The sequence below is a fragment of the Perna viridis genome, chromosome 8 (genome assembly GCF_037379345.1).
Source record: "Perna viridis isolate PV_CMFRI_1.1 ecotype Kerala chromosome 8, ASM3737934v1, whole genome shotgun sequence".
Lineage (NCBI taxonomy): Eukaryota > Metazoa > Mollusca > Bivalvia > Mytilida > Mytilidae > Perna > Perna viridis.
Window position 1 is genome coordinate 26,530,831 of NC_142452.1, and position 25,017 is coordinate 26,555,847.

General features: G+C 33.2%; 1 protein-coding gene across 1 annotated transcript; it reads left to right on the forward strand.

Annotated features, from left to right (window-relative positions):
• Positions 1-16,220: 16,220 nt before the first annotated feature.
• LOC148610025 (uncharacterized) lies at positions 16,221-24,318 on the forward strand. The gene is made up of 4 exons (XM_088543171.1): positions 16,221-16,524; positions 17,368-19,694; positions 22,543-22,633; positions 24,098-24,318. The coding sequence occupies exons 1-4, from the start codon at positions 16,221-16,223 to the stop codon at positions 24,316-24,318; spliced, it is 2,943 nt and encodes a 980-aa protein (XP_088399297.1).
• Positions 24,319-25,017: the final 699 nt, after the last annotated feature.

Sequence of the window (25,017 nt, forward strand, 5' to 3'; positions counted from 1 at the left end):
TGTACATGCAAACAACTGTTTGGGTGTGAAACAAGCAACCATACCCACAAATATTGAGCATACAATGATACTGTATATTGTCTAGTACATGTACATGTATTACCTTTCCAGAATGAATTTTGAATTTTGGAAATATGCTCCAGTGCGTGTACTGAATTACAATGAACATTATATTTATATATATTAATGAAAATGATCATTTTAATTATGTTTTACATTTTTAGGCTTTTAGTCTTTGCAGTTGAAATCCAGCCTACAAGAAGTCATTGTGATTGGGGGATATACCAAATTAGGACTAGTGTACACTGACTCTGAATGGCAATTTCAACACATGATAAAAAACTATGGAATGTTAATGTATATCGAAATATGAACAAAATTGGTGTTTCCTTGAGTTAATTTTTGTCATTAATATTCTAAAAAAGGGCAGAAGCAGTGTTTTCATTGCGAACAGGCTGGAGGCCAATTTGCACGCTTCAAAAACCTGTCTGGTTGGTTCAAGTGGACACTATTACATATCGTTCAATTAAAAAAAGAGTCCTGAGATAATCCCATTTTCTTTTCAAAGTACAGGTTAATGTTATAAATGGTTAATACTGAACTTTTTGTTTTATTTTTAAATTCACCATTCTGATAACGAAGGACATTTAACAAAAATCAATTTAAGCCACACTTATTGAAGCAAATATCCTAAGATACACGATAGTCTCAACTAACTGCATTTCTCAGTTACTCAAGTGTTACACGTTATTCCATAGATATCTACATGTATGTGTCACGTAAAAATCGCTTAGTTTCTGGATACATAGTTCCACAGACGGGTACATTAACATATCCATAAACGATAAAGCCTTAGAATATAATTTCAACAGTGGTGTGTAGAACAGGAACATTAGCCATGCATTATACAAACACACAAATGGCCAAAATAGACAATCATTATTGACCATTTGTTTATCTTTAATCAACCTACTAAACAATAAGCCAACTCTGTTTGGGGCAATTGTACTTTACAAGATCCCAACTTACTAGAAAGTGTTCAAATAGAGGCGACACATATTACATGTATATCTATTCTAAGACTAACTACACCACTCCGAAAATTACACCTAGAACTTGATCTTTAAAAGCTCAGTGAAAGAAGAAGTGGCAAAAAAACTTGCGATTTTCTTTTTTACAAAAATGTGTATAATTACGTCCCTTGTCTTGCCATATTATCCTTGGACCTTTTTTACTTATTTGTAGAATTAAACAAACTGATAAACTCAACTTCAGCATTTGAGAAACCGGTAAAAATCCAAAACTGGTATTGTTGGCTTGATATATATTTCAATATTTGTTCATAACACAAATAATAGAAACAAAGTATGGAAAACCTGACAAAAACAACAAAGAAAAAAGAAAGATATAAATGCATATGATATACATCAAGTTTGATTAACATAGAAACTTACAGCGGTGGTGATTCAATTGTGACAAAAAAAGCGTATTAAGAATATGCGAGAGGTGTCAAAGTAAAGTGCAAATAGACATCATAGAAAGAGTGGTAGTAAATAATTACAGTACAATTTGGGGTTTAATATTAAATATTTTGAAAACAAAGTGTCTTAACATCTCATTATTTCAACAATTTAAAGTTGACATTTATTGCCATATTTCAGGTACAAAAACCAGTTGTTAGGCTACAATTCAACATGAATAATACTTTTAAGTGATCAACTGATGCCATTTTCTGATCGGTAGTGTATTTTATTTATTTTAGTTAAGAAAAATAGCCAATTTCATGACGTACATGCATACAGCTAAGTGTAAGGTAGCAATGCACTGAATCTGATGGAGGTGGGCAAGTATTAGATTGCCTGTAGAATCAATATCTATTCTTCAATATCAATAAATTTGGTATTTTTGTATTCCTCATATACAGAGCTTTTCAAAAGGTACAAAATATTTCTATGTAAAAACAAATCCTTCTCCTTAAGGTTGCACTATACAAATGGGATTTAGGTGCACTGTTTCGTACACAAAACTGACCCGGTCTAATTTTGTAAAACTTAAAAATAAGGTGTGATACTTGGTGAAAATACTGATTGTGAGTAGTAGAGCAATCGTACATAAATAGATGCAATACTTGTGAAGGTGAAGACGTGTAAAATGCATGCTTAAAGCTATCCGGAAAGATTCATGTCCTCATCCGGATTGGAATGTTGGATTTGCTTGTTTAAGTGTCTCAATATAGCTTTATTTCCACAAATTGTCATAAAGTTATCTACAGTGACCTATCTATATAGTGGAACCTAATTCAAGTACATGTATGGAAAAAAACACTTAAAATTTGCACAAATACGGACATAGACACGGTTAAGAAAAGTGATCTGATTTAATAACAGAATAATTATATAAGAAAATATATTAGATAATAACCACTATTAAAGTAAAGCATGAAGTAAATGAAACAAAATGATAAAAGCTTTCCGACTTTTACGTACGTATCTACTCCACGTGTTTTAAGGTGTAAAATATTTTAGGTTTCACGGGTAGCCAGGTGTATTGTCATGTGCTAGTATGTTAGGTCACATAGCTTTTTTACCTTGGTCATATAAATACTTTCGTGTTTTCAGAAGGGAACCACTTCTGACAAAATATGTACCAAGATATTTCTTATTCATTCTTGTTCATAAAAAAATTCAAGTTTTGTGAAATTCATACACAAGAAAATATTACAACTTTTGTCTTCTTTGTATTTATTTTCAATTGCCAATTTTCACATGCAATAAATAGCGAACCCAACAAACAAACCCAAGCCGTGTCGTGCCCTTAAAGTGGATTACTTTCTCAAGGGAATGGAACTCTTCAACCGTAATTATAAGATTTATTCTAATACTTAAAAATTATTATTATATATACTAATAATAAATCAGATATGGATGATCACCCCTTTGCGTGTCTTGAAGTAAGCTGTTTCAATTTCATACTGAATAATATAGAATAGTACACACTTAGACCCGTTTGGTAACGAAATATAGTGTATATAACGGGTATCTCGTTTACCGTTGTTATGTGCCGAAATCGATAAGTACCGAAATGACAATAACATTGGATATTAACCGGCATGCAAGTCTTCCGGAACAAGATTTAATAACATGTTAATAATTCGTTCTATTTATTGATATAAATAAATGATTTATCAACACGTTAATAATAATTATCAACATGTTAATAATTCGTTCTTTTTATTGATATTAATAAATGATTTATCAACATGTTAATAATTCATCTATTTATTGATATCAATAAATCAGTTATGCACATGTTGATAAATGTTTATTAACATGTTATTAAATACTTATTGATATCAATAAATGGGGAATAAATTCCACAACGACTTGCCATAAGACTCGCAGGAGTAGTCAAGGACGTTAAAAACCCCGTTAGTAATAAAAGTGCAATGTCTATTACCTCACCGCCCGTGTTTGAATGATTAACTAAACATTGCGCAATAATGGCCATGTGTTTTATCTGAAAAGGTGTGTAAAGGCCTGGGATATCTGACAATATCTTTTTTTTTTAAAACTTTCAAAACTTCTTATTGCGCATGTTTTGTAAACACTCTTCATTCTAAAGTTCTATTCTCGGTTTTTACGCAGTATCATCAGTTATGTATAATTTACAAGATAATTAAAGAATGTAAGTTATATCTGAGGCTTGGCGTTCAAACAAAAATAGATTTCATTAATATATAGGTACACATGTACTTAGCTAACTTGGTTTGGTTAATTTCTGGTTTCAAGGCTCACGTGAAACAGAAATCAATGAATTAAGGCAACAACCTTTTGATTTTCGGGGGGGGGGGGGTACGGATTTTTTGGGGAAAAATAGTTCATGCTGTCTATGTGAAAGGTGCTATGCAGTAGTGAGATAACAATTAAAAAGATTTTTTTCATTTGATAAAGAATAGTTTTTTGTGTTTTCGATTGGCCGTGGAAAAAAATACATGTTATTTTGGCTCAAGGAAAAAATGGTTGTCTCAGAAAAATATCCATATACCCCCCCCCCCCCCAACCGAGAATCAAATGGATGTTGCCTAATGAGTAGATCATCATTATATTTATGATACAGTGAAACCTGTCAAACCCGAACTTATATTGGACTGTAGAATGTTTGCTTTATACAGTGGTTCAAACTTCTATTGGACTGAAGAATGTTTGCTTATACAGTGGTTCAAACTTCTGTTGGACTGAAGAATGTTTGCTTTATACAGTGGTTCAAACTTCTATTTGATTGTAGAATGTTTGCTTTATGCAGTGGTTCAAACTTTATTGGACTGTAGAATTTATTCGCTTTATGCAGTCCGTGGATTGTGATTCAATCATTACCAAAGGAAGATTCCTACACTTTAATGTAAGCGCTTCATTACAATTGAAAACTTATAACAGAGAAAACGTTGATTTTATGTCGCCTCATTTTGGCCCTCTGTGTGTCTGACATAATTTGCCTAATATCAGGGCTAAATTTACTACATACGTTCATATACATAATTATTAAAATGTGTTACATCTTCAGTTCCGTGTATGTACCATTTGTCTTTGGCCAAGGTCATACTTTGGTACTTCAAGTGTAACAAAAATCTGTATGTCTAAACGGATTTTATAGTATGAACGGCATGTATTATGAGTGTAATCTGTCTTGGGTATTGAAATTTCTTATAAAATTTGAATTATTTCATACCAAATACTGATGGACAATTAAAAAAAAAAGAACTCTTTTAATATCATTCATACTTTTTTTACTATCGAAAGCTGCTGGTGAGAGGGGAAATATAGCTATTTTGTTCGGGAGAATAATAAATGCTCACATGCGATACTTCAATATTTATTATTTTTACTTAGAATTAAATGTTTTGACGAATTTCAGAAGCAAACCGGCAACCGTCGTATGACCAGATTACACACCCTTACCAAAAAGACGGGTCCTACCCTCAACAGGGATATAAGACTCCTCCACAGGGATATAGGCCCCCACTACAAGGTAATTTTCATCAACAAGGTTATGGTTCGCCACCTCAGGGATATGCACCTCCTCCTCAGGGATACGCACAGTCGTATGGTTACATGCACAAACCACCCCACAAGCCACAGATCAGTATGGAAAATAGGTTCCTTATGGTGGAAACCAAGTCGTTGAAAGTATATCCATTTTAATTACGTTTTAATATTTATCGTTTACTTTAATTTTTCGATACCAGTTAAAGAGCATTTAAATTTTAAACCTTCTGGAAAATGCACTGGAAACAACGAATTAACCAATACATAGGGGCACATCCAGACACTTTGAAAAGGACGGGTGCCAGCCGGGGTTCTTCAGGGGTGGGGTGCTAGGACATTATTTTCCATTTTTGTCAGTTACAAATGAAAATGACGAATTGTCTAACCACCTGCACGCCCCCTCTGGACCCACGATTTACGCCTCCAACTCTTGAAATACAATACATTTATCTCCTAAATCAACGAAAACAAGATTGGTAAGTTGGAATATTCAAATAACCCAGAGGGCAGTTGCGCTTTTCCCCTCTCTTGTTAATTTTCACATTTGACTTTCCAAATCTCTTTAAAGGTTTAAGATTTAAAATTTCTTTGCGCTATCAAGGTGGTAAACGGGCACAGGGGCGTACACCGTCAATTAAATTATCAAGTCATGAAGGCACCTTTCAGGGTGTGGTGCAAACATGGTGTTATATACAAATACGTGTAGTCTAACTATCCATATAAAAAGTTTTTTTTTTCTTGTTTCTGGTTCCGAACAAAGACTCCTAAAATAGAATGTCCCAGAGAGAAGAAAAACAAATATTCTTTGACAGTAGTGCACCTTTATGTTGGAGATTTTGGTTAATTTGGTGCAAAATTTAGGCAAAAAGTGAACAAATAATAGCCTGGAACTTCCCTTTTCAAAATGTCTGGATCCACCACTGTTTAACCTTATTTAGCTGCAGTGATACACGTTACATGGGTACACTTTGTTACTGAATATAAACAACGTGTCTTATATTTCTAGGTCCAACAACAGCCAGTAGCGACAAATATGGTAATTTTGCTACCACAGGAAAGGCCTAAAAATTGGATGGTGCCAGCAGTACTGGCTTGCCTGTGTTGCTATTGGTCAACTGGGAATTTTGCAATAATCTTCGCCAATAGCGTATAACATAGCGTACGTTGTTGGTGTCATTTTTGGTAATGTCGAAATCTGCAAAATTTGACGTCTTTTTTGTATTGCAACGTATATCGTTCTATAATTATTACATGTAAAAATAAGTGTGATTATTTATTTTTTACATAAAATAACACGACATGTTTTATTATTTAATTATCCGATTCGATATAAATTATTCGTACGTTTTTGGTCAATTGAAATGATCAGGTTACATCCTAATATGATGAATAGTTTTGCATCAACCATTTAAAAATGATTTGAAGGAAATTGAGAAAAATGTTAGGAATTATAAAAACAAATTTCATGATGCGCTAAAAAAAGTAAAACACCCTCACTAAAACAGAAAGCCAACAAACCTACAACCAAAAAGTCAGTAGCACCCCCCCCCCAGAAATCACATTGTGAAAACGTATAAAGTGAATCTTTCCTATTTGGTTTTATATCTCTAATGTATATACATGTACTCGTTTCGGAATTTTATAAGGTCTGTTGTTAAATATAAAACATTGCTAAACATTACGAGAAAACAAAACCTTTGCAAATCCCCCTTCTTTGAGAAAATTTGAGATCGAAATCCCCGTTTTTATTATACGACGAAAAAACTTGCAGACGTATAATGCTACGGAGTAGTCGTCGTACGTGTCCTTGTCGTCTTGGTCTGGGGACACTTCTTTTCCGTGCAATAACTTTAGTTGTGGTTGACGAATTGTTCTGAAATGTTGATATGATTTTACCAACAACTAAGAAGATTCTTATTTAATTTGGACTTTGTTGCCCCTGTCGCTTTAGTAAAAGGGACCAAAAAGGGTAAAATACGTATGTTATTAAAACCCATGTAGATTGTTTTTTTTTTCGACTTTAAATATTCTATTTTTAATGTGTTCATTATTTAATTCGGCTAAACAAATGTCCATCAGATGTTATGTGTTTTGGACCGTTTTCAAGTTACAGGGGTCAAAGTTGAGCAACGCCTAAAACATTTTCATAACTTTTTTTTTATTTTGGTCCGATTTCGAAATGTTTTATTTCATTGGATTAGTTTAAACATTTTTTTTTTATTTCAAAGACTACATCAATGTATGCAATGACGATATTATAATACAACACAAAGATTCGGAAACAAGCTGAAGCTTATGCTAATCCGTCTCCGAATAAAAACGAACTATCTTAAGACAATAACAGCATTCTCTTATATAATTATGTATCTTTGATGCAAGTATCTAATGGAAAAGTCAAAGTTGAATAAAGAAAATGTATCTAAATTGAAGGGGAATAGATAGGAAAGTATACAAAAAGGGTATTGAGGAGTAGAAATGCACAGGAAATAACACACACTACAAACAGATATATGTATATACACAATTAAGCATTGACAAATCGTTTATTTTTTAAGTAAGTTTGCATCTTTAAGAATAAATCTGTATTTTGTTCTAAAATTAGAGCATCAGAACCTTTGAGGAGAATGTCAAAATCGATATGGAAATTCAAAGTATGTATGGTGTTACGTCGAATCTCAGAGTAATTGTTACATTCAAGTAGAAAGTGGCTATACAGATGCTCATTGAGAGAGCTGCTGTCCATGCGCAATCTAGCGTGCAAGACCTGACTGGATCTACTACCAATATTATAGTACATAGGTTTTTTACGATCGTTCGAAATATTAATACGCGTTTTGAATATATTCAAGGACCTAGAATCCCGAGTGGTGACTGGAAGATCGTTCCACATTTTGACAGTGGACGGCAGAAAATAATTGGAGTATAATGACGTCCTAGTACGTAACTCGGTTAAGTTATGTGATTGGCAGGTAAAGTGGTCATGGATGTTAGCCCGCGCATTTGGCACCAGGGTACTCAAATACTCGGGGGTATCACCATTCACCATCCTATACGTCATCACAAGTTTATGTTTTTTCCTCCTATCGGAGAGTTTTTCCCAACCGGTTTCGCGATATAGTTCGTTCAGCGATGTTAATTTGGTACCACCTGTAACAATTCGCATGGTTTCTATTTGGACTCCTTCAATCTTGTTAATTAAAATCGTTATCCCACACAATGTCTCCGTATTCTAAGATCGGTCTGATAAACGACATATACATTTTTTCTAATGTAAAACGACCAAGAACCAATCGCACACGTCGTAGGACTTTAATCCTATTGTATGCCTTCTTAATGATATAATCAACATGATCATGCCAGGAACCGTCGTCGGAGAAATAGATACCAAGATGCTTGTGACTGATGACTTCTTGAAGAATAGAATTATTTATCGGTAATAGTGAGTGGTTTTGTCGTGCATTTTTACGTGATATCAACATCGTTTCCGTTTTATGAGGATTAAATCGCACCAACCATGGCATAGCCCATTGGTGTTTTTTTCCATATCACTATTCAATGTTTGAGCTGCAATATCTGGCATCTCTACTATGACATAAAGACTAGTGTCGTCGGCGAATAATTTAATACAAGCATCAATGTCGTTGACGATGTCGTTAATAAAAACAAGAAATAATATAGGTCCGAGTATAGTTCCTTGCGGAACTCCAGCTTTCACTGGTTTCCAATTAGAAAAGCAACCGTTTAAAACAACTCGCTGGTGTCGGTCCGACATATAACTACTAAACCATCGCATAAGACATCCTGTTATACCGTACTGTTGTAACTTGTATAGTAAGCCTTTATGTCAAACACGGTCAAAGACTTCGGAGATATCGCAAAAAACAACGCGAATTTCCTTACCGTCATCCAAAGCATGGCCGACTGAATTTGAAATATCTTTCCATGAAACCATAGAGGAGGATGAATACTTTTTTAAGTATATGAAGAAATCGAATCAACGCCATTTGCCTTTTTGTACAGTTCGTTCGAGTTTCGCATGGTGTACGCGTGAATAAATAAAATATACACAATTTAGATGTTGTGACATTTTGGTTAGACTCAGACAAAATGGCTGCACTTAGATACATGTTCAACCAAATACCATTATTTTTAGAATATACTATATGCAGCATATATACATGTAAAATTCAAAATTTCATAGTTATTAGTTCACTCAAAGTTAACGAAAAAAGCTTTTGATAAAGACTGGGTAGCACGCAACGTGTAGAAAAAGTCGGGAAAAAGACAACGTGACATTACAACATACGTGCGTATTTATCTACTATAAATAAAACAATAAAACTCATTATTTTTTATAATGAACATGATAATCTAAATATTTATATAGTCCTTTAAGCGTGAATAAACTTTAGTAAAAATACTATTATTTTATATATTATTTTATATATTATGTATTTTACAACCGTAAGCAAGAAAATAGCCAATGGCCAACGTCGAAAAAATTAAGATTTGTGACATAATTGAAATACGGACAAAAATGCTTTAACAAAAAGACTGATTGAACGTTTTATATATATGTTCATTGGGGTTATGTAATAAAATGTCAATATAGTTAATAAAAGTCCCGATTAAAAAAAGCTGTCCGCATAACTTTAAAAAAAATGTCTAAAATTTTGTCTTCAAATCGGTTTCTTTCCATTTTTACAATGTCCACATTAATGGGGAGACATTTGTGATATTGTAATACGCTTTGACCTAATCATTACGTCATGAAAAAATATGACATCGTCTACAGCCAAACTGCTCTTTCCAAAAAAGTTGGATTTATCAAAATACGCCAAGAAACAACGTAGATATCTTCGTGAAATGGGAAGCAAGCATTTCTTAATGCTACCCGTCCACATATGAAAATGGACGTTCTTGTGATCGAATAATGCTTCCCTCCACAATTAACTGGATTTTTGAAAGATTTATGCTTGTAATCCTAAAAAAGCAACCATTTTTGAACATTTTAATATTATATTGCCTTTGATAACTCCACATTCTAATAGCAATAATTCAGTTTTCGTAACCAGCCCCGGTTCAATCGAAAGTGACACCAACAACGTACTCAACGTTTATGTACTATATCTAAGAACGCAAAAAGGGCACAAGTCATCACAAGAACCTCAGAAGTATTAATTGTGATAATACTAAACAGAAAATACCAAATGAGCCATTCTTTACCGAAGCATAGAAACTCTAGCTATAGGGGTTTTGACATTGAAAAATATGCAAGTGGGGTACAAATGTACGCTTATACTGAAAAAAATATTATCCTTTGTCATACATTTCATTGCAATTGAAATCACGTGACTAAATTGGGGGTGAATTTAGATCTCGAAAGCAACGTATTCAGAACAGCATATGTATCAAACTTGAAGAGCTTGTCCATTTTTAATCCAATTCTTGGGTGCTCGACCTTTATGGTCGTATCAAGCTGACCCTGAGAGGCATTTCTGTTAATGTTTTCGTCTGTCCGTATCATTGGTAAATTAGACTTTTATATGAATGAAAACATATTGCAGTCGTGTAATATTATCGTGGTGGCATCGTTATCATTCGTAAATATTTGATTTCCGGACATAAAGTACCATGGATCTACATGTATGTTTTTGTACAAATGTACCACAAGGTCCATACCAAGTAATTTAAGGCTGCATTGACTTTTAAATTGACGTTGACAAATACTCACTTGTAATTTATGTATATCCGAATTTTGTTTTGTCCATAGATTTCCCCCTTTTGATATTTGATTATTTCTTTGTTCTTACTAACATCACAAACAACTGTCATCCAACAATAGCCTGACTTAAAATGTTATGATTAAATTGACCTTTGGGTGACCTAAACTTTTCACTGTTTATTTCAGATTCAGGTGAAACGCTGGTGCATATTTTTCCGTTCACCATATTTGTTCTTTATACATATATAGTGTATAATTGGTAAAATTAACATCTTTGAGAATACCACATGTCTTATATGACCATGTTTGCTCTTCCTTAGAAACTCGCTCACGTCATATTTGACTTTACACTTCGGGGATGATCACAATACTGATGTTGCATATTGCATTGATATAACAAAAAAAAAAAAAAAAAAAAAATATTTTGTCAATGGAACCAATTTGTTCATCATGTCATATTTTTTCCTTTCCTCTTTCGTCTACTCCGGACGTTACATTTTGTATTCAATTTTGCGGGATTTTCTAGGAAAGCAATGGACGCTAACCCTACTAGTCAACTGCTCCATGCTACCAGTTTTCAGTGAAGTCCGGGTTGTTCAGTTGTTATTTCATGTTTTTTTGTTGAGTTCGTCTATTTCCCACGTTTAGTCTTTATCCTTGGAATCTGTTTTGTTTTATTTCCGCTAGAATCCTCGTTTCCTGATTACTCTATTGAACTGACAAAAGCAAAAAGAATAAAAACGTTATTTTACGCATTATATTTTTACCGATTAAGTCAGGCTTGGATATGTAGAAAGACCATAGTTCATGATTCATAATTTATCTTACATTCCATTAAAAGTGTGTCTTCAAAGAGAGTACATAAAACATATAACTTTTATAAAACAAAGTCAAATGTCTAGACAAATGCAATATTATAAAAAGTTTCTCATAAATCAAAATTGTGTAATAAATTAATATATCAGATTAAAAAACATGTGTTTAAAAAGTAACATGTTCAGACTTTTTAATATATACAATATAACAAACAGTAGGCAAAAGCAACGGCTTGCAGACAAAAGGACTGAAACCGTATTTAGCAAAGTCGAGTGTTTAATTATTCCGTATTTCGGTTAATGGGACAGTGGTGTTAAAGAAACATCTCTATCAATACTTTCAGTTGGATGGAATCTCAGTTTAATCCACCCTCAAATTGAAAATATTCACAGTACTCTGGTGTATATCTACAAATGAAATCAAAGTTTGATTAAAAAAAAAAAACAAAAACAAACAAAAATCTTCGGCACAGAAACTGAAGTAATCCTAGACAAAGGCTTCATTAATACCAGAATCTTTTACAATTATGTACAGGGAATACGACTTTTATACATCATGGAAATTTCGGAAAGAAATGTCAATACTTTTTTATTTTGATTATTATTCCATAACTGAAGCGTTTAAGCTTTTTTATGTAACAGAAATTAGAACCAACTCAGTTATTGGAAGATTTGACAGTGACTTTCTTTTTTCTATCTCTCTGTAGATGTTTGATATAATGTTCATACCGGCAACCCAATTGTTCTAACCCAGTTTAGATGAAATGATATTGTTTGAACTGAAATATACAAGTTCGTTTAGCAGTAGATTGGTTGTATTCCCCACCATAGTCCTGTATCTTCTTCGCCCGTGTTTTATTGATCATGCATGAACATAATGAAAGGGGCCCATGTCCTTTGTGAATGTCATGCCCAAATAATCAATTTCTCTGTTGATATAATACTTTAATGTTTGAACTGTGGAGGAGAAATCGGCACAAAAGGATACATAATGTCGAATTGAATTCGTTGCTTTTTGTTGGGGGGGGAGTTAAATATGTTTTTGCAGCATTATTACACGTCTTTTGAGTGTAAATGTATTTGACTTCAAAGCTGCTCAATGCTTATTAATTGATTTATAATTATTGTAATACTAATGGATAACCTAATTTCATAGAAAATGTCAATAAAACAATCGAAAAACATCCATAGAAGGATAAAAGCTGACATTTATATGATGTTCTCTAAGTTCGGTAATGGACATTAATACCAGTCCTATTAAGACCCTGGCAAAGGAATTTCAGTTATTCAGGATAAAATGGTAAAACAGAAAAAAATACAAAACAAAAAACAACGAAATACACCATACAAAATCACCCAAAAACATTAAAAAGACCCCAGATATTATAAGATGAAACAAAACAAAACAAATAACAAGGATAACCTAAATACAACAAGACTGCGAAAGTCCACTACATGTGACTATAGAAATAAATAATTTCAGATCGCTGTAGTCATGCGTTGTGGCAACACTTAATCTTGTTTTATTAAAATTTATGGACTTATAAAGAACATGAAATCCTGTCAGTATATTCAATGTTTTTTTTTCAAACTCATATAAATTCTGCAATGCTGTTGAGAAAAAAACAGTATGGTGGTTATTGACACTACTTTGTTTAAAAAATATTTAGATTTGTGTTTCATCGACATGGATATCGACAAAAATACCAAAGCATAAAAGGAAAGGGGAATTAAGGCACATCAAAATATAACTAAAGCACATGTCCAAAACGTGAAAATAGGAATCAGAACATTTCGTATCTTTTACGTTCATGCCTAATTTTTACATTGCATTGTACATGTATAATACTTATAAGTCAGCAATTTATTTAAACACTGGATCTGAATTTGCATTAGCTCTTTCAATTTTGTATTCCAATTGATTGGTTAATTTACTTTTACAAGGAAGTGTTTCAATAATTTTGTTTTCAGTATTGATTTACAATAAAGAAAAAAAATCAACAAACAGCTTTGGAAGTCTGGTGCCAATATGTTTGCAATGTGGGTACATATAACATGTGAAGTTGTACAAAATACATGATCGACATAGAGACCTTTTTGTTCTGCCTTTTTTTTCTAGTACTCACCACTCTAAAGGTTGCAGATAAAAAATATAAAAACCGACATGACCAAATAAATAAATAAATAAATAATAAACAACACAATAAAATAAAATAAAATAAAATAATACAATAAAATAAAATAAAATAAATAAAAGCAAATATTTTCATAACACAATCAAATACAAACAAACTAAAAATTAAACAAACAAATTAAACAAAAACAAAACAAAACAAATAAAACTGAAAACAAAAGTACATTGATAAAAATAAAATAGACCAAAATCGGGGATAAAATTTGGTTCTACCTACAAGGCTGCTATCATGCTGCTTGATTAAGGCCAATTCCTGAGAAGAGGATAGATGTATATGGCAGTTTCAGTTCGCTTATCGTATTCACAAAGACATTTTGACCTTTGTGTAGCAACACATCCTTTCCGATGAAGTCAGTTACAACTTCGTGAGAATTGTAGACATTGATATTGAGCTTTTAAGAAAAGAACTACCTTAAGAAGTGAAGACTTTGAAAGAGGAAGCAGGAAAGAATTAGAGTAACAATGCTAGGTTAAATGGAACATAATTATAGATCGACAAGAATGCTACTACATGCATACACGCGAAACAATAATATTTGTTTTTTTTCTAAACAACATATTTAGAAATACCGTATAGTAAATGATGTTAACTATCACTTTGAAAAGAACTTAAGTTAAATATTGCTTAGACAATTATATGGCAAATCAAAATGTCATACTGAAAAAAACTTGTTTTTGATAAACACACACACACAAAAGGGAGAGAGAGAGAGAGAGGAGGGGAAGGGGAGGGGGAGATGTACAGACATTGAATATAAACTACTTAAGAGGGTATGTCCACGCAAAAACAGGCACAGAGTGGTATATGACAACTTTCGTTGACAAAAAAATCATTAATTTCGTATCGCAGAAGCAAAAACCATCCTTTGTCAAAATTAAATGTTGGTTTTGATTAACTATAATGATTAAGGAATGATTGTAAAAATCATTCAACCATAACCAAAGTCGAACTTAATCTGTAACTCTTCATAATAAGGCTACATACTTAAAACATTACAAAAAAGTGCGGAAAACCCGGACGGACGGACATACGGACGGACGCCTGCCATTTCCACATCCCCACGCGACGCGTCGCGGGAAACAAAAATCTGTACTATTGGACATGTATATGATATAAATATGTCATTGGAACTGAAAATTCCATAAAATATAACCCATGTCATATGAACTGACTGGCCTCCAAAAAGACAGTCTTTTAAATGAAAAAAAAATGCATACTTATAGTTGTGTATCGAGAGTGTCTGAGTTATTTCGTCGCTTGGCAGTTTTCACAAACCGTGTTTTGAGATGTATCATTTGAGTCTTAGTCCAAAATACACTTAATAATCGCGAAAATACAATTAGCATACATGATTTTATCATCACAAAATCTTTCAACTTATTAAAATCCCCTTTTAGTTTGAATGTCTTTATAAACTTTAATAGATACTATGACAAAAGTAAAAACTGCATCCTAAGTAAATAATGTACGATGAAACTGAATAAGTCATAATTATAAGTCGATTAGATAGAAATTTTAAAATCTTCTTCTTCATATAATCAAGTATATTAATTTTACACGTAAAATAAGCAGAACTCGAGTAGTGCTACTTCTTTTAACAGAATAATTCAATGGAGTATGTGGTAATAAATACTAGGGTAAAGGCAATGATAATTGGGTCAAGTGGGAATTGATCATGGAAAATTGTAACAGGGACGTTAGAGTAATCAAGGGAACCAAGGTTATAGCGGGAATCAAAAGAATGCAATCCAGGGACAAAGACCAGACATGGAAAACAGACATACACAACGAAGAACATAAGTAATAACTAAAATCATACATACAATGTAACAAAAGCAAATGAGCAACTCGGACTCCTATATACTTATTCCGTAACATTCGGTAGTTTCAATAATAAGGCGATAACGAATAGAAAATTTGGAATCAGGTGTGGCGCATAGCCAACAAAGGTTTGGTTCTTCGGATTGAGGCAATGGCCATATAGAAATTTTTGTAATCGAATGAAGCTTAGTCATGATTCTCGTCAAAACGGAAATAAGAAAAAAAGTTGTGTTTTATACATTTCGATGTACATGTAGATTTTGTAGGATTTTCAAATGAAAATAAAAATGAAACAAACAGACAAAAGCAAAAACAGCAACTTTAAAGGCACAAAGAAATATTACAGTCTCCGAAAATTTACATTACCAATAGTTTTACTCTAGAAACTCTTCTTTTCCTTATTATTCCCACATGTTGAAGAGTTAACTGTTTAGAAATGAAATGTTACACAGTGACTTTCAATCTATACATTTGTGGAAAGGTGCACAATTAAATAATTCAACATAGATTAATGCGTTTAATCCATTACTAATCCGATTTAAGATTGCTAGTTGTTTATATTCTCATCAGTACAGTCGATTTTTTCTGCAAAAGACCAAACTTATACTGAAGTAAATCAGGAATGGATGTTTTCCAGTATGAGTGTGTGTTTTACCTTTGTGTTTCATTATTATTTTACTCCTCTTTTACAATAGGAATTATAGTAAAACACATGTTTGTACAAAAAGATATTTTGATAGTTAATAGCCAGTCATCAAATGACAGCACAATATTTACTAGACTTGGCTGTGTGGCATTATGTATGCGAAGTAACAATTGTCGGTCAGTAAGTTACACGTATTATGATTTGAAATGTCGGATTGAAACTGCGGCGAATTTTTCTAAGGATCACAATATTGGTGCAGTGACCTTAAGTTTTTTACAAGGTATGTTAGTATTGTACAAATTTTAATGTTAATGATATAACAGCAATATCATTAAAGCATCATCAGATTCTTTTCATAAAATCACGATAATAGGTACGTTAAGTATTATCCTAGTACAGATGTGCCTTTCATAGGAGTTAAGGATCTATATATCAAAATCTAAAAATAATTTGAAAAAAAAGATTGTCATCAAAAGCTGATGAAAAGAAGATTTTTCAAACTATTATTTTCAAATAGCTGTGTAACTGGCGATAGATAGCTGTGTAACTGATAGACTATTTTCTTCCATGATTCGGTATATGTTTATTTATTGAGAAATAACGGCAATCGACATTTTCTTGTTGCTTATACATGTGATTTAGCTTGCACACCGTTTTGCCATTGCAAATGCGTAATACATGTACTTCATTTTTTAGATGGTAAACATGTTCATGAAAAAAAAAAACACATTATTTTCACAATATTTTACCTGAAAACCAGATAAAATCTGTGAGATCAGCATCCTGACTCATTTAGCAAATTGTTAATTGTATTAAGGGCCACATGACAGTGAATGGACCAGTATTTGTCTTCCCGGAGAAAGTATTGTCATATTATTTTATATGTTAACATCAAAATTCAAAATCTAAAATACAATTAGTTGTAGTATTATTCATAATAAACGTCTGTTATGGAATTGAAATTAAAAATGTTTCAAACTCTTCCCTCAATATATAAATCAACTCATATATCATATTGTTGCCTAATAGTCAATAAATTTCACACAGTTAAAAAGTAAAGCTCCCGATAATGTACCAATGTACCTGTTAATGCATTAATCATAATTAGATATCATAATTACAGAAGTTGAATGTGGAACATGTGCTGAATCGAACTATGAAAGTTCAACTACCAAACAGAGCAACAACACATCCAAAGCAACAACATTGCAACACTTGCAAGAAAGTTTGATAAGTCAGGTAAGTGGAGGAACAACAACACCACAAGGGGTCGTTAAGACATCTGACAAGTCATCACTAGGCGCAACAACATTTCAAGTGAACACTACACCGGTAAAATCCCCTTCCGACACAATGTTACCAAGGCACACTACACAGTCATTTGTTGGTACAACAACGTTAAAAGTGTTTGGTACCACATTAGGACAGTCTTTGTCGAATACGATATTGTTACAAGCGCAGGATAATACACCAGTACAGTCTTTTTCGGACACAATTGCGTTTCACGGGCACGGCAGTATACCGGCTAAGTCCTCCTTAGTTACAACAATGCAACGAGGACATGATAGAACGGTGGAAAATTCGATGGCGGATATAACAACGCAGCAAGAACAACAAAGTACAAATGTTCATTCGATCGAAGAAACAGTACCGAAGCAGGAAAATCTTAATACAAACGTGCAGTCAATAGGTGATACAACAATCAGACACGAACAAACTAATACAAACATTCAGTCAATAGGTGATACAACAACCAGACACGAACAACCTAGTACAAACGTTCAGTCAATAGGTGATACAACAACCAGACACGAACAACCGAATACAAACGTTCAGTCAACAGGTGATACAACAAATAGACACGAACAACCTAGTACAAACGTTCATTCAATAGGTGATACAACAACCAGACACGAACAACCTAGTACAAACGTTCAGTCAACAGGTGATACAACAACCAGACACGAACAACCTAGTACAAACGTTCAGTCAATAAGTGATACAACAACCAGACACGAACAACCTAATACAAACGTTCAGTCAACAGGTGATACAACAAACAGACGCGAACAACCTAGTACAAACGTTCAGTCAATAGGTGATACAACAACCAGACACGAACAACCTAATACAAACGTTCAGTCAACAGGTGATACAACAAACAGACACGAACAACCTAGTACAAACGTTCAGTCAATAGGTGATACAACAACCAGACACGAACAACCTAGTACAAACGTTCAGTCAACAGGTGATACAACAAACAGACACGAACAACCTAGTACAAACGTTCAGTCAACAGGTGATACAACAAACAGACACGAACAACCTAGTACAAACGTTCAGTCAACAGGTGATACAACAACTAGACACGAACAAACTAATACAAGCGTTCAGTCAATAGGTGATACAACAACCAGACACGAACAACCTAGTACAAACGTTCAGTCACTAGGTGATACAACAACTAGACACGAACAAACTAATACAAAAGTTCAGTCAATAGGTGATACAAAAAGCAGACACGAACAACCTAATACAAACGTTCAGTCAACAGGTTATACAACAAACAGACACGAACAACCTAATACAAACGTTCAGTCAACAGGTGATACAACAACCAGACACGAACAACCTAATACAAACGTTCAGTCAACAGGTGATACAACAAACAGACACGAACAACCTAGTACAAACGTTCAGTCACTAGGTGGTACAACAACTAGAAACGAACAACCTAGTACAAACGTTCAGTCAACAGGTGATACAGCAAATCGAAACGAACAACCTAGTACAACGTTACAATCGGACGAAGAAACAACTACACATAAGGCAATAGGTGATATAACAACCAAGCACGAACAAATAAGTAAAAATGTACAGTCAACAGGTGATACAACAACCAAGCACGAACAACCAATTACAAAGTTACAATCGATCGGAGATGCAACACCGCTGCATGAACAACTTAATATAAACGTTCAGTCAGTAGATAATATAACAACAAAGCACGAAAAATCTACAAACGTTCAGCCAATAGATGATACAACAACCAAGCAAGAAAAACCAAGTACAAACATGCAGTCAATGGGTGATACAACAAGTGAACACTGGTTATTTACTACTGATGTGCCGTCAATAGATCATACAACAATATATGAAACAAAATTAATTACAAACGTGCAGTCAGTACACGAGACAACAAGTGATCAAGGGCAATTTAGTACAAATATACAGTCGATTGGTAATACAATAACGCAGAAGAGCCAACAAAGTACAAGTGTTCATTCATATGAAGCTACGACAAAACAACAATGGCAAGATACTACTGCTGTACAGACAAATGAAGGTATAACAGTGCACGAAGAACAAGCTATCACGACAAATCTGTATCACGGTTCATCTAAATATACCATCCAAACAACAGAAGTTTCTATGAGTGATGCCCAAGTAAGTTACAGATAATGTATTTATCATCAAAATATAATGTTTAAACAATTTTGATTTTCATGTGAATATGCTCAATATTTTTCTTCCTTACATCACACAATGAAAAGTCATATGTTTCTAGAATGTCAACATTAACCTTTGAGCAATAATGTCCTATCAAATTTTGTGTCATGTAATTGGCTAAGTAATATTTGAAAAAAAATCTTATAAATGGCGGTATTTTCAACGTATGAGTTGTGTTACCTAGGAATAGGTAAAATTAAATTGAATATTGTAAAGTTTAGGAGAACCAGTCTGTTCACTGTGTCATAGTTTTCCTTACTTGTTTTGTCTACACTGGACGTGGCATTTAATGACATTTGGACGTGGCATTTGGGCGCTTACCCGATTGCTGCTCTTGGTCCATGCTATAAGTTTTTTTTTTTGGAGTCCAGGTTGCCCATTTCCTTTTCTTTCTTAGTACGTGATATTTTGGCTATTTCATATTCCTTGTTGTATATGTCTATTTCTCTTTCTTGTCTTAATCGTTTGTTTTCTTATCAAAAATGACAGTCAGGATTAACTAGAACGAAAGCTTTGTAAACTAAATGAGTGATACCCTTCGTGAAACGTATGACACAGTAATTGGAAGTTCCAAGAAAAATATAAGAATTTGTTTTTTAAAGAAAACTATGGATACACTAGCCTTCCTAATAAAGGTGTTACGATTAAATGTCGTCTATGTGCCTAAATTCGTGTATAAACTGAATAGATCCTATATTATATGACACAGATTAAATTTTATCACACTATTGTTGCGCTGTAATGTATTTTTTAACTCAATATGACGTCAGAAAACACAGAAATTTTACTGTATCAAAAGTGGGTGACTCATGACAAACATTCAAATTTCCATAATAAGTCAAGAAAATTCTGCACAGACCAAGTAGTTAATCCCTTTATTTTGAAGTTTGTGGTGCTATCTATGTAATTCTATTCTTACAGTTTCATTACAAGCAAACATTAGTTTTTAGAGAAATCATGAATAAGTTAACTCTAATGGAAGACATTTGTTTTTAAACAGTATTTCACAACTGCCTAGGTCATCCATGAATACCCTATTGATAATAAAAAAACCCACTTAATGCTTACGAATAATAAATATATTTCTATGCATATTTTTCTCAATAACATTTCTGCGAGGAATGTCTCAATATTTTAATTTGATTTTGACTGTCAGATGCTGCTCGGGGCTAGAGAAAGAGCTTGAAATCGGCAAGGATATTACCCTTAGCTTAATAAAAAGTGAAACTTTCTTTTATCTATACTTGTTTTCAACATCACACGTCTTTCAGTTTATCAGATTGTCCGGCATTACTGTGCATTTTATATATTTTTATATGTTTAAATTGATTCATTTGTTCCTTCAAAGTGGATCGCCCATCTTATCTCTAAGGAACAAAACTAAATTTTAAGGATTTATCTGATGATGCCGTCATTAATTAATGTAAATGTATTGTAGCAAGCTGCATTCAAACAAAACCAAGCAGGCAAAAGGTCTTTGAAATGCATAAAAAATCGAAAAACTGCTTTAAACACTTAATTAGGAAGTTGTGTAAACAAGTATGGCAGAAAATGAATAGTTTCTCTTTGTTAACAATAGTGCATTCCTATTATGCTGTGAAACGAAATCAACGATTATTTCGGGATTTGATAATGGGCGTCAATGTTCTCTTCATTATACAATAATAGCAAGGAAACATTTTTACATACATTGCAATGCCAGTGAATATTAGAGTTAGTCAGTTTCAGTAGCAGTAGCAGAATTTTTGCAGATCAGACAGAAGGTTGTTCATACCTAGTTCTTATTCAGAAGCAATTTCAAATAAAATAACCAGTCTTAGTTTGTCTTCCGTTGCTGCACTTTACGTTTAATAATTTACGTTGCGTATAATATTAGAACTTTGGCAAAGCCATCGTTCTTGATTTAGTTGATCTAAGTGGGAGATAAATCTATTCCCACAATATCTGTATACAAAAAAGGATATCCTCACGTTTAAATATAGCATATTCTGAACGGAAAAAGCAATCATTGCAATCATTTATTAGTTGGCTTTTTCAGCACCTTGAATCACGTCTGCCATGTATAGCGTCTGAAACGTAAATGGATTGGTACTTAAGCTCTAAATTCTAATTCTTTTATAATTATAAAAACGTTCAATGTTACTGTTTATTTTCTTTTGAGAGTACATATTATTGCAAAAAAACACACAAAACACATTTTCTTGTCTATTGCACTAGACAATACCAAGAAATCGACAATGAATCCTTTAGCATGGGTGCTCTGTAATCATAAGCTAGAAAGAAACAACGCAATAATATTGCACTGTTCAAGTGTCAATACAAAATGGCGGATGTAAATTCTTCGAAAGTGAAGCTGCAATGTAAAAATAACATGAATTAACCGCCTAGATCAAAGGAACTAGCTAAAGGATCTTTCTTTCGGATCAGATCAGCTATAAAATCAGCCTCATAAAAGTGACGGAATAGGTCAGCAAGTAGAGGCGCACAATTTGTTCCCATTGGAATGCCGACCGTTCGTGGAAAAACGCGTCCACCACACTGGACACATATATTGCCCATTAAAAATTCCAGCATTTTGTAACCATCTTCTTCTGTATGAAATATTTATTTCTACTATAGGCAGTTTAGTTTACACTTAACTGGTTTCACATACTTTTTATATTGAAAATGCCTGTGAAGAGTCTGGATCATTGCGGTGGTTTCAAAATTTGATAAACGGACTGCCTTTTGACTACCGCCTAGATTTTGTCTGTTCAATAATTTTGTAATTACCCTTCATTTACAGAATATTTGTACAGATCTTGGTGGAAAGCTTGTAGAGATTGAAACATCAGAAGAAAACGACGATGTAACCTCAAAGTTCGTAACTGGAGCTCGTAAGGACATTAACCCATACAATCATATTTTAATCGATGTATATAATATAGTACAAACAGTTTTGTCCCTCAAATTTGATTTCAGTGTCCCACCAAACGAGACCCAGCGATTAAATGAATCAATTTTATAATTAAGTAAAGCGAGTTTATATTTGTGAAAATTCAAATTTCACAAGTTATGAAAAAGACAATTTTCTGTATGATCTGCCGCTTGACATTCTGTGATGAATTCATGACGGAAAAAGCGTTTAACTAAATTTTATTGATAATTCGACACAATCACTCAACGACAAATCGCAACAGTGAATTTTGGCTATCAATAGTTCACATTGCCTACAGAGTAATATATTACAAAATATCCAACCGTCCAAACAGAATATAAAATTACCAAATTATAGAAATATATAGATAAAGATAGAAAAGTAAGATTGAAAAAGAATTAAGTATTGCCTTAATTTTGAAGATATCTGCAGCTCATAGTTAAAGTCAAACAGAGTTTGGAGGAAGTGGGAAGGTGGCGTGAGAAGGTTTCGGAATCCACGTACTAATATCACCGTTTCCATTTCGTGTATCTATTCATGTCGCCATTTCGAAGTTTAAATGTATACTGACAAATAACCTTACTTGCCATGTAAATGGAGCACGATTTTTTTGTCAGCGTAAAACATTATGTCGTTTTTTATTTTCTTAATTCGTATTTTTTCATTTCAAGTACGACAATCGCAAATCGAAATTGAAGACAAGAAGGTAATTGAGTAACTCTCGTGTACAATTGAATTTTGGATTTAGATCTTCCTGCATATTTTATTATGATACTGCTAATGAGGGGTTACCCTTGAAACACGTGTATAAAACATATCGAAGTTTGGAATATATCTATATCTATCTTTTGTATTTGATCGATGCCACCTCCTTTGAACCTTAGGTTTCCCAGGGTGTTCATCAACCCAGTAGTTAGACTTTTCTGACACAGAATCATATTCATCAAAATTTGCAGTATAACAAATGCCTAATTACCGTAAACACTGAGACTTCACTCCTTGTATTACACACGATAAACCTCTTGGTTATGGATTTGGCTTCGAGTACTTCTTGTAAATAATTGAGTTGGATTTAGATCTTCCTTCGATTTTTAAGCTGCTGATGAGTTTACTCCTTGAAACACGTGTACAGCATATGGAAATTTGCAATTAGATTTTTTTTGGTATTTGGTTAATTCATGGACAAGGCTTTACTTCTTAAAAAAGTTACACAAACACGTTTGTTTCGAATTGATATAGTAATAGATATATTCCGAATCAGGTAGGATTATTTATTTATCATAAATAAACGAAAGTGACAAAAATTATTCATCATCTTTTTTATATTGGTTGTATTCACAAATAAACCTTTATCAAACAGTTAGACATACATTAAGAATGGGAGGAAATGAAATAATCAAAGTATATACAATTTCATTTACAGAATCGCTTTATTGGATTGGTGGATATAACTTTAATACAGATGAAGCGTATGAGTGGAGCAGCAAACCAACTGAGGCCATGCCTTATACCAACTGGGGAAAAAAGGAACCAAAATGGCCCCAAGAAAATCTATGCGTGACAGCTAGCTTTGCAATGGATTGGCAATGGAAAACTGCATCATGTTCAGACCAAGTGCCCTTTATTTGTGAAATTGAGTTGTAACAAAATAACAAAATTGTTTATCGTTTCTTTTTAACAATGGTATAATACAATGTCTGACTGAGAAATTGAAATTAGTCGAAGTTTGGTTTTCTGGGTTCTAAAATACATGTATTTTAAATGTATATCGTGGTAAATTGTAAGTAGTAACAAAGGGTCGTACGCTTTCAATGAAATACATGACGGAATGATGTCTAAATGCATTAGAAATGAAATATCTTCCGAACCCCAGACAAATTAAGTGATTATTCATCGTAAAATCAACAGTATCCATTATAATTGTAAAATGTTTAATCAACAGGACCATTCAAACCTCTCTATGAAAGTTCGTACTTTGGAAAAAAATTATTATCCAACTAACAGTCCTAACCTAAATAAAAGCTATGGTAGAGAAAGAGAGGAATAATGGATAAACAGACCTGGTACTGCAATACCTTACAGGTCCAATGACAACATAAAAAAACCTTTCAAGCCAATAACACAATAACATAAATGCGATGAATTTATTTAACAAAATCCAAAACAGATAAGAAGTCATGGCTGTCGCCACTATACATTCCTTAAGGTGCATGATGCCTCCGTAGACGGTTTTCTTCCTTTAATGCAAAATCCTCTTGGACTTCATAAAAGACACCTCTTGACGCTGCGCTTTCTGAACCTACATCATCATTATACAGTTTTGTGGCAATCATTTTGGATAAT